Genomic DNA, 18130 nt, shown 5'->3' with positions numbered 1-18130 from the left:
GCGCATTCAGCGCTTGTATCTCCCCGTTATGGTAAGAGGCGGGACCTTTCCGGGCAAAGTGCGCTGAGCTGCTGTCCAATCACAACACGGGAAGCGCTGGCCCAATCAGAACTCGTTACGTGTTTCTGAAGGAGGGACTTCATAGAACAAGGAAATCATCAAGGGGGTAATCTAGCGCTCGGAAAGCGCTCCACCCCTAGGGGCTGCCATTTTTAACCAAGCCATCATCTGCTGTTAGCATCCCATTGACTCCCATTCATTTTTGAGACACTTTGACAGTGAATAACTTTTCATCTGAGACGTTTAAAGACTCCATTTGTCCATTGTTTATTTCTAAAGAAACACGACAATGCATAAAAGGCTCCGTTACCTTGTATCTTACACTATCGGCCCGCAGAAGCTGTTTTTGTAAAAATAGGCTAACGATTGCGTCATAACCAACGCGACTCTGTCGCACAGTTGAGAAATTACCGTATAGACCTGAGGAGACGCTCGCAGGCAATCTTTTACTGTCTATAGCCCCGTTTCCACCAAAATTACCCGGAACAATTTGTACCAGGAACTTTTTTACAGGAACTTTTCTCCCCCCCAGACCTGCAGCTGTCTGCGTTTCGACCGCGATAAAGTTCCGAGAAGATTAGGCAAATTAGTCCGGTGATGTAGGACTGCACGCGACTGCTCCTCCAAATCAGTGAAGGACATGTAATCATTTTTAAGTGTACCGATTGAAAGGACTGTTTACATGAGACGTTATCTAAACCGATCTGATGTTTACATGTGATGACTTTCAATCGCAATCATTTTGTCACATGCAGTTTGTCTGCCGCATCAAAAATGTCGCCGCTGTTTTCTCCAGCAGCTGGAGTGTGTTAACTGTAGCCATAGCAACTCTTAACGGCCACCAGGACTAATACAGTATTATTTATATCTATTTGTTGTAAAGTGTAATAATCATCCCAGAGAAAAAAATCTTCTGTCAGGCGCAGTTAAAGTAAAAACTGCCCGGGGCAATATACGTTGTGTCATTACTCCAACATTATCTTCATAACTCACGAAATAAAAAGTTTACCACTCAGAAAAATTTACTTTCCTCTCTTGTCAACATGAGCGCGGCGCGCGCCTTGACGCCGTCACGTCATGTAAGGACACACACTTAAAAGTAATCGGTCAGGTCGTTTACATGGTGAAAAAAAATTAATAAGGAGTATGGAAGAGATTCAAGCTGTGCTGCTTTTGCTGGTTATGTATAGGTTTACGAGGTAATTAACAACGACAGAAAAGAGCACTAATATGCAGATTCAGCAGCATGCAGCATATTCAGAAAGCTTGTAAAGCTAGATTTAAAATGACAATATATTATTATCAGCTATTACGGACATTGAACATGAGATGGCTGAGACGACCGCGCGCCACCAGACAGAGAGCAAGACTGATATTTATTGAACGCAGAACGAACCTCACAAAAGACTTTTAAAAATGCCTGTTGAACTTAAAAATGCTGCGTGAGCTCAACCAATCAGCATGTTCAGCGCCCAAGTCCCGCCCTCGAAAGTTCCTGAACTTTGAAAAAGTACTACCTCGCGAGCAGGGCCGTTTGGAGGGGGAAATATTTACCCGGAACTTCATTTATACCCTGGTTCCTGCGGTCTAAACACACGAAGTACCACCCAAAGTTCCTAGTTCCTGGGTAAAGTTCCTGTGGTGGAAACGAGGCTTATGAGACAGTCGGGGGGACGTGGAGACATAAAGTCAGATAAAGTCAAGGGAGAAGAATGGGGAGAAGCCCATAGTGAGACAAAAGCAACGGGAGAAAATATTTAAACAACGTGATTCAGCTTTCACTTTCCACAACTACTAGAAGACCTACAGCTGTCAGACAGGAGGCTCACGTCACATCTACGTCGTCAAGCTCAGTCTGAGCCTGCGCAGTTCGCTCAGCCATCAGGAAGTGAGTGTCCCTAGGTTGATTTCATTATTTCGCCGTTGACGTCAATGGGGTCGCTCTGTCCATTTCTTTTGCTGTCTATGGAAATCATCAGGCCGTTTTTTAGGACAGAGGAAACAGCGCTGTACAGATAAGTAAATTGTGTAAAAAATATTGTTTTTTTACACGCGAAACATAAACTCATGTTATATTGCACACTGTAAACATAATCAAAGCTTCGACAACATGCGAAGAACGGGACCTTTAAATCAATGAATGATTGAGAATTATTAGCCTGCTACATTATATACAAAAATGATAACACTTCACAATACATGTTAACTATTTATTAACATTAAAATGCCCTATAGGACCAGTGCTCCACTTTCACTACATCTGATCATGTACAAGTGTGTTAATGCTTTGGGGGGAAAAAACATCTTCTTTGCTGCAATCATTCCTTGATGTAATGAAAAAAATAAACTTGGTTTAATGTCAAACACAATCACCCTCTTAGTCTCTAATCAAATCAACTCCGCCGTGACCACTTGTATATTTATTAGGTTTATTTAAATGGAGCGATCACATCCTTCAGATAACCTTGAGTACAACAGCATTTGTGCTGAGATATCAACATGAGTGATTACACTCTCCTTCCTGCGTGTATCCCACAGCAAATCTGATTATGAATGATATTGCTTCAGCAGAGAACGGCGGCAGAAAGTGTCAGGGGATTCTGAGCTCAGCGATATTTCATGACCTGTCACAGCACACTAGCTCTGGCTCAATAAAAGAAGTATTTTCGGTGGCAGGAAGGAATTTCTAATAGTTAAGATTCTCTGTTGACACAGCAGAGACTCAGCACAGTGACCAAGTTGTTATGCAAACTTCATCATCGATTTCAGCTATGAATCATAACGCTTCCTCTAAAGCCTGCCTCCGTGACTGCAACGCATATATGCTGATTCAACCAGACGGATTGACGTTAGAACTTGTCTTATATGCTGCATTTCAGATGAAGTAACAGATCACATTGCCCCAATGCTAGCAGAGAAAGGTCGTTCACTACAGGTGAAATCAGTTTTTATTCACGCACTGGTCAATTCTGAGATTTAGGGCTTTTTTGAGTTTCCGTGTTGTTTCAGACTAGTCAGAAGAAAACATAGAAAATGCACTTTACACACAAAATACACATTGTTTTCTCAAAATAAATTTTTTCTCTTGCACTCTTGAGTCAGAAATCTCCACTTCGGTAGCACATGCATGTGAATCTCCTGTCTATGTGACACACTCATGCACGCAGAAAGCTGCTTTACACAGCGCTTGAACGGAACAAAAACACAAAATATGCACATCCTTAAAGGTGCAATATGTACTATTTTTGCATTAAAATATCCAAAAACCACTAGGCCAGTCTTATATATCTTGTTCAGTTGAGTACCCACAATATCCCAAATATTTCCAACTATTTGTAAAATGTGAGAAAATTGCTATTTTAACTAAGGTCCGGGACGTTTCAGCATAGCGTCTGAGGAAGTCTCCTGTCAATCGCGTCATATCTGCGTTACCCTCGTTTTCGTGTTTTATTTGGCAGGAGCGCTTTACTCTTAGCAGTGTGAACAAGTGAACGCACGGAGTAACGTCATAATATCATTTTCAACACACTTAAATGTATCTAATATGATAAACAGAGATAGCCTGGATGGCAGCCGAACTTAGCCCCGCCTACAAACTTTTTAGGTCGGGCAGTTCGGTCTGGCCTTGCTCCATAGAGGAGTAATCATCCCCGAACAGAAACTGTTCGGACCAATGAAATCATCGACGATTAGACGACGATGGACAGATGATAAACAGTAACGTTCTCATGGGTCTATATATCACATAATAGTCGCTTTAACCCGCGGACATAGAAAACAACCCGCGGGGGGGAAAACGCGGATTTGGCAACACAGCGCAGTTGAACTATGTTGACATTTGACAATGCGTCACTTCGTTGTTTTGATTGGTTGTAGGTCTATCCAATTGAGGTCTTTCCTGGTTCGGTTGAAACACGCCCCATAATCACAGCCCAATGGAGCAGTTTCAGAATCATATTCTGACTTGAATTGAGTATGACACGTCAGGCTAAAACAGAGATGCATTACCTCATAATCAAAACTGGAAGAGCGGAAATACTGCAGGCGACCGGCGACTGTGTCCCGTCCCGTCATAATAAAAGTCCCGGTGCTTGCGAGGCGGGTATTTGTGCAACAATCGCTCCAGTGGCCGTGCTCAGCTCCACAACACTCGGTCCTGCTCTGCTTTACACTACAGTAACGTTAATAACTGCATCAATGAACATGATTTCTGCCCGAGTCCTATTTTCCACCGGCTGTGAGGTGAAGACCACATGTCCCAAGATGCTGCGCTCAAACTTTGCGTCATCAAACTACACCTTTGTTTAGAATAGACACCCTCCAGTGGATGGAAAGTTGCATAGTGGACCTTAAAGTGAGTGAAATTAAGTCTTAAATAAATGCAAAGAGAGAAAAAAAAGGTATGCGTGTCAAAATCTGCGACATATGCAGCAGCAGGTCTTAAAGTGACAGCAGCCTAATAAACCTGCTGCTGTCTGTCATTCAGGATAACCAATGAACAAAAGAAAGCAAATCACTCACTGCTCTTGGATTAACCTATATTTATGCAGTGAATACTGAAGTGTTTAATAACTGTATTCAAATTTCTGTGTATTTGCTACCTGTTAGACCTACCTAAAAAATCTTAAAGCACGGTTAACAAGGTTACATGGCCACCCAAAAATGAAAACAATAACCTTTTGTGAGTTTTGACTGGGCAAGTAAGAATCTGACTGAGCGAAATGAAAAAATTGAGCCCTGAAAGGGCAGGTAATAGGGACATTTATTATAATGGTTTTTGGTGAAGATTGTTTGAAGTTCACTTAAATTAAACGTCGTTGTATTTTTTGAAAGCTTAATAAAAGTTCAAATTGATAGCTTTCAATTATAATGTCATGCTGAATGACTATAATGGCTCAAATGGCTCGGAAAAAATCTGTTTCATAGACATTCATAACATCAGAAGCAGTATTGGTATCAGGGATACTGGCCTTCTTTCATAAAAAGATGTCATAAAAAACTGTGATTGGATGCGATTAATGAAAGACAATATTGATTTATTTTCTGGATGTGGACATTTTTCTGGGGGGAAACTTCCCTTCCCTTTTACAGGGACATCTCTTTTCTGGTGATGTTTACTGAGAGTGGAACAACGTGTCACTCCATGAGATCCACCAATAGCAAACCACAACCATCTAATGATCCAGTCAATTCCCCACAGACAAAATCAAGTTCCTTCATGCATTTTTTCCTGTTCAAGAAGCCGTTTCATTTTGATATGTGTCACAATAGGGAAGATATGACTATCACAACGTCTGTTTCATGCTGACTTTAAGTTGGTAAAGATGGTGAAGACCACATGTGACATGTTAAGAAACAGTTAACCAACTCAATCAGGTCTCACCAGCTGAGTCAAGGTCTACCAGGCACAAAGTGTGAATGCATCCCATCTGTGCAACAGGTTAGGGAAGCTGTAAATTGAAAACCTACTTCCAAGCTCAATTTCTATCTCTGTCTATTCCTTCCTGTCTGAGAGCAGTGCTGTCTGCGCAAACGTGTGCTCTGCGGGAGGAAAATGACAGTCTGCGCTGGCAGCTGGACGCCTACAGGAACGAGGTAGAGCTGCTGAAGAAGGAGCAGGGCAAGGCGTACCGTACCGAAGAGGACCACACGCAAGAACAGCAACTGCACTTTCTGCAACAGACCATGCAAAACATGCAGCAGGTAATACACACATAATCACAAGGTTGTCAAAAAAAAAAAAAAAGATCACATAAACAGCCAGTTATGTCTGTGAACGTAAACAGCAGGTGAAGAAAGTGCATGTGTATATTAGATCTGTGTATTAAAGTGAAAGCAGCATAATATACAGTACCTACTGCTATATATGTTAATGAATCAAACAGCAAAAGAAAAACAGAAAAACAGTGTACAGCTCATTTAGGGCAGGATCTATGCTAATTGGGCAGAGTCTGTCAGCAGTCGGAATAAAGGTTACATCTATAAATTAATGAAATAGGTAGGGAGCAATTGCATGTGAATACATTTTTACTCGAAGGCTTCTCTACTAATAATACAGCTGTGGGTTTTAGTTATCAAGAAATATATGCTAGAACTTTTAAGTTTCTAAGCTATTTTATAGTCAAGTCAACTTTATTTATGTAGCACTTTTACAATGACGATTGTTTCAAAGCAGCTTCACAGTGTTAAACAGGACAATACTGCAAACAAATTTGATTCGGCTGTAGAGTCGTTCTGGAGGAAATCAGCTCATTTTGTCATCAGCTCATTTTTCAATTTATCATATAGAGACAATGGCCCTCATTTATCAATCTTGCGTAGAAACGGGTGTATATGTTAGCGTAAGATTACGCTTACACTCCTCTCACCGCTTGATTTATGAAGTTGTGCGCACCTCTGCAATCCAGGTGCACGCAATACCTGCCCTTGATAAATGCCGCGGCAGAAAAGGATCGTCATTAAAATAACATGCCCCTATATATTCAAGTCTCCGCCTCCCCCACACTATCATTTTACGCCATGGACACACGGAAGACGGCAAAGAAGCAAAACTTCTCAGACGTGGAGAACAGGTGCGTCTCAATCATCTCACTAGTTCACTAGTCAGGGCACACTGATTAGGACATAAGTTAATGGGCTGACTCCCTGATCAGTGCCCTGACTACTGAACTAGTCGACGCACCCATCAAGACCATCACCAGGGATTGGGAAAAAACGAAATGGTTTTATTTGGGAGTTTAAAGAGTGGGATTAAAGGCCCTCACAAAAACAAAATATGGACCCAAATTACGAGTATATAATGAGATTGATTGGCCTGCCGAGTCCAGTGTGCTAAAGGTATGCTCTGTTAGACCCGTACACATAAGCAAAACGATCTCTAACAAAGCAGTACTATCACATATAAAACACATTTTACTCACATCGGTGTGTTGCACCATTCCTGTCAGATCCAAATCCAGCATCGGCCGGAGATTTGCTTACAAACGATCCCGCAGTGAACTGAAGTGAACATGTCTTCCCCACGTGAGCTGGAACTTCATTGGTGGTGGTTGAGGAGATTCCCCCTTCTATGTAAAGCGCTTTGAGTGCCTAGAAAAGCGCTATATAAATGTAATGAATTATTATTATTAATTATTAAAAATAAAGTTCAACCACTTATTCCTAATATTAGGATCAGAAGGATTTCGTCCTTCGGATGAGACGTTAAACCGAGGTCCCGACTCTCTGTGGTCGTTAAAAATCCCAGGATGTCCTTCGATAAAGAGTAGGGGTGTAACCCCGGCATCCTGGCCAAATTTGCCCATTGGCCACTGACCATCATGGCCTCCTAATCATCCCCATATCCTGATTGGCTTCATCACTCGGCCTCCTCTCCACCAATCAGCTGGTGTGTGGTGAGCGTTCTGGCGAAATATGGCTGCTGTCGCATCATCCAGGTGGATGCTGCACACTGGTGGTGGCTGAGGAGATTCCCTCCTTCTATATGTAAAGCACTTTGGGTGTCTAGAAAAGCGCTATATAAATGTAATGAATTATTATTATTATTATTATTATTATTATTATTATTATTATTATTATTATTATTATTATTATTATTATTAAGGAAGCTAGTGGAGCGACTGTGTTCTTCCACAACTAGGAATTGCGCAATATCTTAATCTTCCTTGGTATGTTTATTGTTGTTGACCAGCGCAAGCCGATCACCTCCATGAGTCGGTGGGCGGGCTACTGGATTAGAGGCGCTGTAGATTCTGTAGAGGTGGTGTTTCGTTGTGCACTGACGTCTATAAAGTATAAAGCACAGGACTGTTTGCTGAGCCTGGTGTCTATAAAAGCTGTTCTTTGACTAACAAGAAAGTTTTCAGCTCTGAAACTTAGAGGATATTCTTACAACCCCAAATCAGAAAAAGTTGGGACAGTATGGAATGTGCAAATAAAACAAAAAAGAAGTGATTTCTAAAATTACTTTGACTTGTATTTCATTGCAGACAATATGAACACAAAATATTTCATGTTTTGTCTGGTCAACTTCATGTCATTTGTAAATATGCATCCTTTCCTGTCATTCAGACCTGCAACACATTTCAAAAAAAGTTGGGACAGTAAAGCATTTACCACTTTGTAATGTTGCCATTCCTTTTCACAACACTTAAAAGACGTTTAGGGACTGAAGACACCAAGTGATGAAGTGTTTCAGGTGTAATTTTGTCCCATTCTTCCTGCAAACAAGTCTTAAGGTGGGCAACAGTATGGGGTCTTCGTTGTCGCATTTTGCTCTTCAAAATGCGCCACACATTCTCTATTGGGGACAGGTCGGGACTGCAGGCAGGCCAGTCAAGTACCCGTACCATCTTCCTCCGCAGCCAGGACTTTGTAATGTGTGCAGAATGTGGTTTTGCATTGTCTTGTTGAAATATGCATGGAGGTCCTGGAAAAGATATCTTCTTGAAGGCAGCATATTATGCTCCAAAATCTCTATGTACTTTTCAGCATTAATGGTGCCTTCACAGAAGTGCAAGTTACCTTTGCCAAGGGCACTGACACAACCCCATACCATGACAGACCCTGGCTTTTGGACTTGTTGCTGGTAACAGTCTGGATGATCCTTTTCTTCTTTGGTCCGGAGCACACGGCGTCCATTCCTCCCAAAAAATACCTGAAATACTGATTCATCTGACCACAGTACACATTTCCACTGTGTGATGGTCCATCCCAGATGCCTCCGAGCCCAGAGAAGTCGACGGCGCTTCTGGACACTGTTAACATAAGGCTTCCTTTTGGCACAGTACAATTTTAACTGGCATTTGTGGATGTAACTACGTATTGTGGTACTTAACAAAGGTTTGCCAAAGTAGTCCTGAGCCCATGTGGTGATATCGCTTATAGATGAATGATGATTCTTGATGCAGTGCCGCCTGAGGGATCGGAGACCACGGTTGTTCAGCTTAGGCTTGCGGCCTTGTCCTTTACGCACTGAAATTCCTCCAGATTCCTTGAATCTTATAATTATGTTATGCACTGTTGAATGTGAAATATCCAAATCTCTTCCTATCTTTCTTTGAGGAACATTGTTTTTAAACATTTCAATAATTTTCTCACGTATTTGTTGGCAAACTGGCGATCCTCGGCCCATCTTTGCTCCTAAAGGATTAGATCTTTCTTGGATGCTGCTTTTGTACCAAATCATAATTTCAATCACCTGTTGACATCACCTGTTTCAAATCACATCATTATTTAACCCTTTTACCTCATTACTAGCCCTAAATTGCTCCGGTCCCAACTTTTTTTGAAATGTGTTGCAGGTCTGAATGACAGCAAAGGATGCATATTTACAAATGACATGAAGTTGACCAGACAAAACATGAAATATTTTGTGTTCATATTGTCTGCAATGAAATACAAGTCAAAGTAAATTTAGAAATCACTACTTTCTTTTTTATTTGCGTTTTCCAAACTGTCCCAACTTTTTTTTGATTTGGGGTTGTATATTACCATGACCTTTTATATATCAAAAGCTCAAGGAAAAGTTAATTCCTCAATTCATCACCCCTTTAACGTCGACTAAGTCGACTAGTATATGTGCAACCCCTACTGCCGACTCACATTTATGTTTAAACACCATGTAAAACTAAATTTTGCGTTATAGGTTCTCTTTAAAATGTACTTTATTTCATTGATAAGGCTGAATTTGCAGCAGCCATTACACCAGTTTCAAGAAACATTTCTTATAATTATCAATGTTGAAAACAGTTGTGCTGCTTAATACATTTTTGGAAACCTTGATACATTTTTTCAATTTGGATCGAAAGTTCAAAGGATCAGTATTTTATTTTAAATGTTTTGTAACAGTATAATGTATTTATTGTCACTTTTGATCAATTTAATGCATCACTGCTGATTAAAACTATTAATTTTTTTTTTTAACACAAAAAAACTACTGACCCTAAACATTTGATCAGTAGTGTATATTTTTTATTGTTGTAAGTGAATCAGATGTACATGCTCATTGGTGTCTCAGCGGGTGTGCATTAACAGCCTCGGCGACTCAACTTCCTGCTGACACTGCCAGCTAGTGTGTTTGATATTATTGTCCAGTCATTAGGCCGGACTCATGAATCACAGAGTGACCAATTATATCACACTTAAGAACGGGCATGCCATCCTGCTCTATAACTTTTCTTTGTGCTGTTATTTAACCCTGTAAAAGCCTGATAAATTAAAAAATAGTCCGTATATACATCGATCAGATACATCATCCTTATATTGTGTTGGTCCCCCTTATGCTACCAAACAGCCCTGACCCATGGAGGCATGGACTCCACTAGATCCCTGAAGGCGTGCTGTGGTATCTGGCACCAGGATGTTAGCAGCAGATCCTTTAAGACCTGTAAGTTGCAAGGTCGGACCTCCAGGGATCGGACTTCTCAGAAGTGTTCGATTGGATTGAGATCTGGGGAAATTGGAGGCCAAGTCAACAAACTCGTTGTTGTGCTCCTCAAATGTTTTCCTTTATGCAACATTGCTTAGGTAGGTGGTACGTGTCTAAGTAACATCCACATGGATGGCAGGAACCAAGGTTTCCCAGCAGGACATTGCGCAAAACATCCCACTGCCAGCTTGCCTTCGTTCCTCGGTGCATTCTGTTGCCATGTGTTCCCAGCCATCCACATGATGTAAAAGAAAAAGTGATTCATCAGACCAGGCCACCTTCTTCCATTGCTCCATGGTCCAGTTCTGATGCTCAAGTGCCCACTGTGTTGGCGCTTTTGGCGGAGGACAGGAGTCAGCATGGGCACCCTTGTCTAGTCTGTGGCTATGAAGCCCCATATGCAACAAAATGTGATGCAATGTGTATTCTGAAACCATACTATCAGAACCAGCATTAAACTCTTGAGTAATTTGAGCTACAGTAGCTCATCTGTTTGATTGGACCACACAGGCCAGCCTTCACTCCATACGTGCATCAATGAGCCTTGGCCACCCATGACCCTGTCACCGGTTCACCACTGTTGTCACAGATACTGACCACTGCAGACCGGGAACACCACACAAGAGCTGCAGTTTTGGAGATACTCTGACATAGTTGTCTAGCCATCACAACTTGGCCCATGTCATACTCACACAAATCCTTACACTTGCCTAACACATCAACTTTAAAGACAGAATGTTCACTTGCTGCCTAATATATGCCACCCACTAACAGGTTCCGTGATGAAAAGATAATCAGTGTTATTCACTTCACCTGTCTGTGCTCATAATGTTATGCCTGATTGGTGTGTAGTTAAACATTTAGGTAAAAATAGGTTAAAAAAACATGTTATTAATGTTGTGTTTATTCAGTCATATTTGATACATCAAGCTTTTATGGCTCATATTATAATATAGAGAGAATATGAAGCTCAAAATGGAGTAGAGCAAAAAACGAAATTTTATCCAGAGGCCCAAACTGAATAATAATATTCAATTTGATGCGTTTTTTTATTTTTATGATCAAAGCTCTGTAGTTCTGTCAGACGATCGAAGGCATTTACAAGAACAGGTTTTTCAGCAAAGTTTTGATCATGAATTTAGAGGCCTTGAAATTTTGCTTCTATATGATACAGTAGGCGTAAAGGCTTAAAAATCGCTGGTAAACTTGTGGGACATGCTTGTCCTATGTCTGAAGAGTCTGCAAAGTAACATCTTACACAGTCCACTCAATCTCAGTTGATGCTGGCGAAAGATCACATCATCACAGCTGAGACTGACCCTCCTAAATAGTGAAACACATTTGACACATTCAAACATACTCAAAGCATCAGTTATGCATAAGTGTTCAGCATGCTCGCACACGTCAGTGCTCCATCTGGAACGCAAACACTCACACCTCCATTAATTAGCTGTCAAATCAGCTTAAACGATGATTGGATACAGTGTTCTTCATGACGCAAGCTGTCATAGTGCAGCCACTAATGCAGGCCCTAGTGAGCTTCTCTCTCTCTCTCTCTCTCTCTCTCTCTCTCTCTCTCTCTCTCTCTCTCTCTCTCTCTCTCTCTCTCTCTCTCTCTCTCTCTCTCTCTCTCTCTCTCTCTCACTATCATTTTACATTGTGCAGTTGCTTTAATGGCTTTTATGTACAAGATCAATACTAATGTAAGAAATGAGTATCCTTTTTGTTGAATCAGAAAGATGATATTCAGATATATATAGAGAGAGAGCAGAGAACTGTCATCATTTAATAATAAAAAAAAGTTTACATTTATATAAAAAATAAAATATGCAATAAAATATTTAATACAAATTTGAGTTTCTATTAATTGAAGAATCCTGAAAAAATGTATCATGTTTTCCACAAAAGTATTGAGCAGCACAACATTGAAGATAAGCTTGTTTGCCTCGTCCTCACATTCATTTATGAATTTTCTGAATCATGATCGCATTTATTCAAAAAGGCGAAATTTCATAACAATTTTAGTAGTAGTTGAGTAGAGTAGTATAGTAGAGTAGTTTGCATCACTAGTTCATTACTGTCCGTAGTTGAACATTTCATAAAATCATAAAACAGTTGTCTACTTACATCTTTCCACAAACTCTCGTAGCGTTGTGAGAGTGACAATATAATAGTGACAATAAGACTCGCCTTCTTTATTTGATTGGCCCTTTTAATAATTTTTGACATTGACAAGCACTCGTTAGACCACTAAGGTAGAGCTGCCTAAAAATTTAATCAGTCTAAAAATCTAACTTTTACATTTTTTTGTCATCCTAAAAACAGCTTAGAGAAAAAAAACAAATAAAAAGACAAATAAAACATGAAATAAGTTGTTTATTATTATTATTATTTATAGCTCAGACAAAATCATTGGCTTTGGTCTAGGGGGCAGCGCTCTTGCACCCTAACCCCCCCCCCCCCCCCCCCCCCCCCCAAAAAAAAATCTCCGCCTATGGGATCATGTGACACTGAAGACTGGAGAAATGGTGCTGAAAATGCAGCCTTGAAATTACAGGCATAAATAGCATTTTTAAATAAATGAAAATAGAAAACAATTATTTTATATTGTATTAATAATTACATTTTTACTGTATTTTGAACAAATAAATGCAGCCTTGGCGAGCATAAGAGACTATTCCAAAACATTTAGTGACACAGGACACTAAACAAGCCAATCATAGAACAAGATTTGGTTTTATTAATTATTATCTGGAATTGATTGGATTGTGAATATTGTTTGTCAGTATTGCATATCTTTATCATATGATACATCCCCATTGGTGGACTAGAGGTAGATTAACATTTAAAAATGAATTATTATAAAATTATTAATTATATTATATTATAAATATATTATATTATATTATAAAAATATTATTAATAAACAATTATTATCCGGTCACACTTTAGATTATGGTCCAATTAACTAACTATTAATTATGACTTTTGCCTCAATAAACTCCTAATTATTACTTCTTAATAGTTATTAAGGTAGTTAAGTTTAGGTATTTTTGTGCTCTATAAGTACTAATAAAGAGCCAATATCGCAGCAATATGCATGCAAATAAGAAACTATTTAATAGTGAGAACCGGACCCGAAACTAAAGTGTTACCTCTTTCTTTTCAACAAAAAGCTGAGCGCATGAACTTCTGAACAGGCTTAAAGGTCTGACTCAGTCAACATTGCTTACCCACCACTTCACCCCTGTTTATCATCTTTGCCGTTCAATAATATTTATGTGGTGTTTGTTTATGAGGGCACCATGCAGCCCCACACGCTGCTCATTGTTCCAGCCATCTGCTTTCTGTTGCTCACGGTGCTGTTTGTCTCCACAGCAACTGCTTCGGCTCCAGGAAGAGCTGAAAGGGAAGGAGCTGGAGCTGGAACAGGCCAGAGACGAACAGCGCTACTTGGAGGGAGAGGTCCTCAGCCTCAGGGAAAAGGTTGGACAGATTTCTTGGCCGTTTTGCTGAATAATCTGAATTTCCATATACATAATAGTTTTATTTGAGGGCACAAACAATGATTACGAGGAAAAGCTACAGCTTTGTGAATTCAAAGAAGAATTGTGTGCACATCCGCTAGATTAAATGAAGCATTTAACTCATATAAGTAAACAAGAATCTGCACACTGCCACCGCTGCTCCCAAAGATTTATTTAAAAAGAAACAACGTTTCGACCCAAAGACCCTGACGAAGACCCTTCGACCCTTTGTTGTTTCTTTTTAAATAAATCTTTGGGAGCAGCAGTGGCAGTGTGCAGATTCTTGTTGACTTCGAGAAGCTGCAGCTACTCAGTTTAAATGTACCCTTTTAGCTACACAGCAAGATCATTATGTTGTTGTAATCACAACATTTATATGGGAGAAAATAATGAGGATTCCAATTAAGGTGACATTATTCTACTGCATTTATCTATAAATATCACCATTAAAATGAAAAGAAAAAAACAAAACAAAAAACTAAAACATAATTTACATAATATAACTGAGCAGAAATTTTAGTGGTAAAAATATAGTAAAAATAATGGGGTCAAAAATAAGTTTACATCAATCTTTTTGAGTTCTCTAATGAAATTATGTTCAACCAACAAACTTCACTGTGCAAGAGGAACACTTCGACGCAATTAACACAGCATCTGTTTTTCTGTCATCCTTTGGCATCCTTTGGCATTACATTATATGATCTATCATTAATGTTTAAAAAAAAATTCAGTGGCAGTATTAGTGGCCTTCATTCATAAAAATATGGCATTAAACAAATATTCAAACAAATACTTTAAGTTGTTTCAACATTAATTTAGAGATTAATTAACTGTGAAATATAAAAACTCTAATGTTTTTAATTGCGATTAATTAGTTAATTTAATTGATTGACGCAAGTATTTTTTGTTCGTTTCAGCCAGACGCAGTTATCGGTTTCACATCCAGCGCCACGATGTTTAAATAGCAAATGTACTCTCGTCCATCCGTTCACCCATGGTTTGCGTGTTGTCTGAAAACGAGGTGTGTTCAGGTGCATTACTATTTTGAGGCAACTAAAAACGACTGCACTATTGACCAATGAAAACCTTCTCTAAAGTCAGTAATTTTTGTGTTATTTAAAAGGGCAACGCGTGTACACTCAGTTTATTACACACACAGGGACACGCACCAGCACATAAACATTTTTAAATATTAAAAATAAAAGGATTCCTCTCTGGAGAAGTGTTCAGTGTTTCTGCTCGCAAATTCCGCCATGTAAATAGAGAATCTGCCATGGTGCAAACGCAACTGGCTTTTTAAGGGAATGGGAAAGGAGACTCTGATTGGTTTATTGCACATTACATTCAAAACACACCCACAGAGGTGGGTAGAGTAGCCAAAATCTGTACTCAAGTAAAAGTACAAGAACTTTTGGAAATATTTAAGTAAAAGTAACAATTGTAATAGTTACTTGAGTAAGAGTAAGAAAAGTATTCGATGAAAACTATTTAAGTACTTAATTACTATACTTTCAGGGCTGGACTGGTAATCTGGCATACCGGGCATTTGTCTGCTGGGCCGACGCACTGGGGCCGGTAGTGTTTTTTCATTTTTATTTATTTTTTGTACCCCTGACAACATGCAGCGACAGCGGCCCATTGGTTTGTCTTCTGAATTGACAAGCCGAAGCGAGAGAGACCTCCCCTCAATATTAGTCACTTTTTTCTATTTATGTATTTATTTATTAGTATTTGAGCGCATGGAACTGCAAAGGTGAATATCTGCACAACGCAGCCGCTGACGAACGTACGCTGCGTTTAAATGCTGCACTAAAAATCTTATTTCGTGTTTCACAGAAGACATACAGGTTTGGAACGACACGAGAGTGAGAAAATGATGACATCATTTAAAAGAAGCACATTTACTTTACTGGATCCTAGCTCAAAATCATCAGTGCTTTACTGTCAAGGGCATTTCTGTGTGACAAAAAAGCAATATTAAGTTTATCTGCATTTGCAGCAAATTCGATAATATCTATCATTATTTGTCCTTGTCCTAGTTTTATTTATATACTCTAATTTAAGGCCCCAAACCCAGCAAAAACATTCACGGGGAACTCATGGGCCGGATGTGCTGGGTATGCCAGAGCCAAATTTTAGCCCCAGTCCAGCCCTGGTTACTTTTGATCTGATTGATAAGAAGCAAAAAGACTTGGAGAGCTTTCACACACCTCTGCTTGAAAGGTTGACCTCTACAAATATGTGTGTGTCAGTGTGTGTGTGTGTGTGTGTGTGTGTGAGTGATTAATGGTTAAACAGTGTAAATTAATGGTGTGCTGGACTAACCGGAGTAGCATACTTTGTTCTTATATTTTTATAAGTATATCCATTCTTTAGGTAGGACAAAAATACAATCCCGTTTTTATTTGTATGTATTATCTACATCCGGATTTTGTGTATAAATGCAAGATGTCACATTCAATTTGTTTCATTATGTGAAAAAAAGATATGTAAATGTGCTGATGTGGACATTTGTGTGTTGTTAGGAGGATTCAAATGGTTTGTCATTGCTTGCACAAGAGCGCATATGAGGAAAACACTCGGACAGTGTTTGAAATAGTATTACAATAAGTGAAAAGTGCCCATAGTTAACAATTGCCTAGCCTAGAAATCTAGACACACTTAAGCGGCAGCAAATCTAATCTGCCGCGAGTGTCGTCTAGCAACTCTTAATACACGTCTGAGCTGTAAACACCAAACTCTGGTCTGGCCAATCATATTGTGTATAGAGTCGGTGGGCGGGGCTTAACATAGTGACAGCAGAGTTGCGTGCTACTAGTAAACACAGAGGCAGGAGAACGGCGGTCTTTCGAATCAGCTTTGACCGCGACTCTGAAAGACTTGGAGTTAAGCTTTTCTCTGAGAAAAGAACAAAGAACGGCACTGAAGTCATTCTTAAAAAGGGAAGATGTGTTCAGAGTTTTGCTGACCGAATACGGCGAATGTTTAATCTGTCAACTAGCTCCGCTTGACCTTCATTGCTCTGGTTGGTTGTAGCTGTCCTATTGTGTACAGAGGGAGTTTGAAAGACAACCGTTTATCCCGCCGCTCGGATTGAGTTTTGTCAATGGTGAGTTTCCATACCAAACATCTTGATGTGGGTCTGGCTTGTCAGGCTACAAATTACCATTAATAGTGGTCAAATATGGGCATCATTGTGACACCGCTAAATGTTTTTTCAGGTTGGAGCTGGAAGTCTTGTATGCCGAGATGTCAGTTCGTTTTGGTCCACACAGCATGCATCGCATTCTTTTTGACATCTTGGAGTAAAAAACATAGACTGAACTTGAGTCCACGGTGATCTGCCTGCCGTAGCTCACACACATCTTCCTCTGCTTTGGTCATCATCTTCCAACTAAATTCATACTAATTATAAGCGAGTGATGTGTAGCCAGCTCTCGCAAAGCAGCCTCTCCAACGTTTCGCGAGACTTGCGAACAAGTCATATTAACTTAAAAATGAATTAGTTCCATTTGACAGTAGCGGAGGAACACCACCGAATGTAACAAAGTAAAAGTACAGTTTTTTCACAAGAAATGTACTTGAGTAAGAGTAAAAGTACCCATTTTTAAATATTTTATTCTGCAGTAGAAAGAAGCTTCCATATCTAACTGCTTTATTTGAAAGAAATTTTAGGCAAGCTTGTCTGATTAGCTCACTCTGCTGTACAAATTCACATGCAATACATAATTGTGTCACTACTTTTGGCAGTGTCATATAGTTAAGTGCGTAGCATTCAGTTACTTCCCAGCACTGGTAGGGAGTTAGTTTGTTGAGGTGCACAAAGCCTTATATAAGCCATTAAGAGCACTGTTCGCTTCAGATATACTGCGTTTTGGCAGTGTCTGCCTCCTCATGTGACAGCGGGAAGCTCTGCAGCCTGGGGTCACTTACTGTCCTCACTCCCCCTGTGCATTCAGCAAGAAACACAACTCAACATGGCAGCAGGAGCACAGGGTGCACACACACACACACACACACACACACACACACACACACCTGAAAACAGAGACATGTAAGCAGAAACACAAAAAAGAGTAGGACAGTTTTTCGTCTCAAGATGAATATGTTTTGT

The 18130-nt window shown here is 39.8% G+C and overlaps 1 protein-coding gene across 1 annotated transcript in view; it reads left to right on the top strand.

Moving 5' to 3' along the window:
* enox1 (ecto-NOX disulfide-thiol exchanger 1) overlaps positions 1-18130 on the top strand; it is a 157115-nt gene that overhangs the window by 126819 nt on the left and 12166 nt on the right. The window contains exons 10-11 of the mRNA XM_067443351.1: positions 5579-5763; positions 13868-13975. Of these exons, the coding sequence (XP_067299452.1) occupies positions 5579-5763; positions 13868-13975 (293 nt within the window). The remainder of the gene's footprint in view (positions 1-5578; positions 5764-13867; positions 13976-18130) is intronic.

Source organism: Pseudorasbora parva, chromosome 5, assembly GCF_024679245.1.
Source record: "Pseudorasbora parva isolate DD20220531a chromosome 5, ASM2467924v1, whole genome shotgun sequence".
In the NCBI taxonomy this organism is placed as follows: Eukaryota; Metazoa; Chordata; class Actinopteri; order Cypriniformes; family Gobionidae; genus Pseudorasbora; species Pseudorasbora parva.
This window is presented reverse-complemented; position numbering and strand designations above follow the sequence as displayed.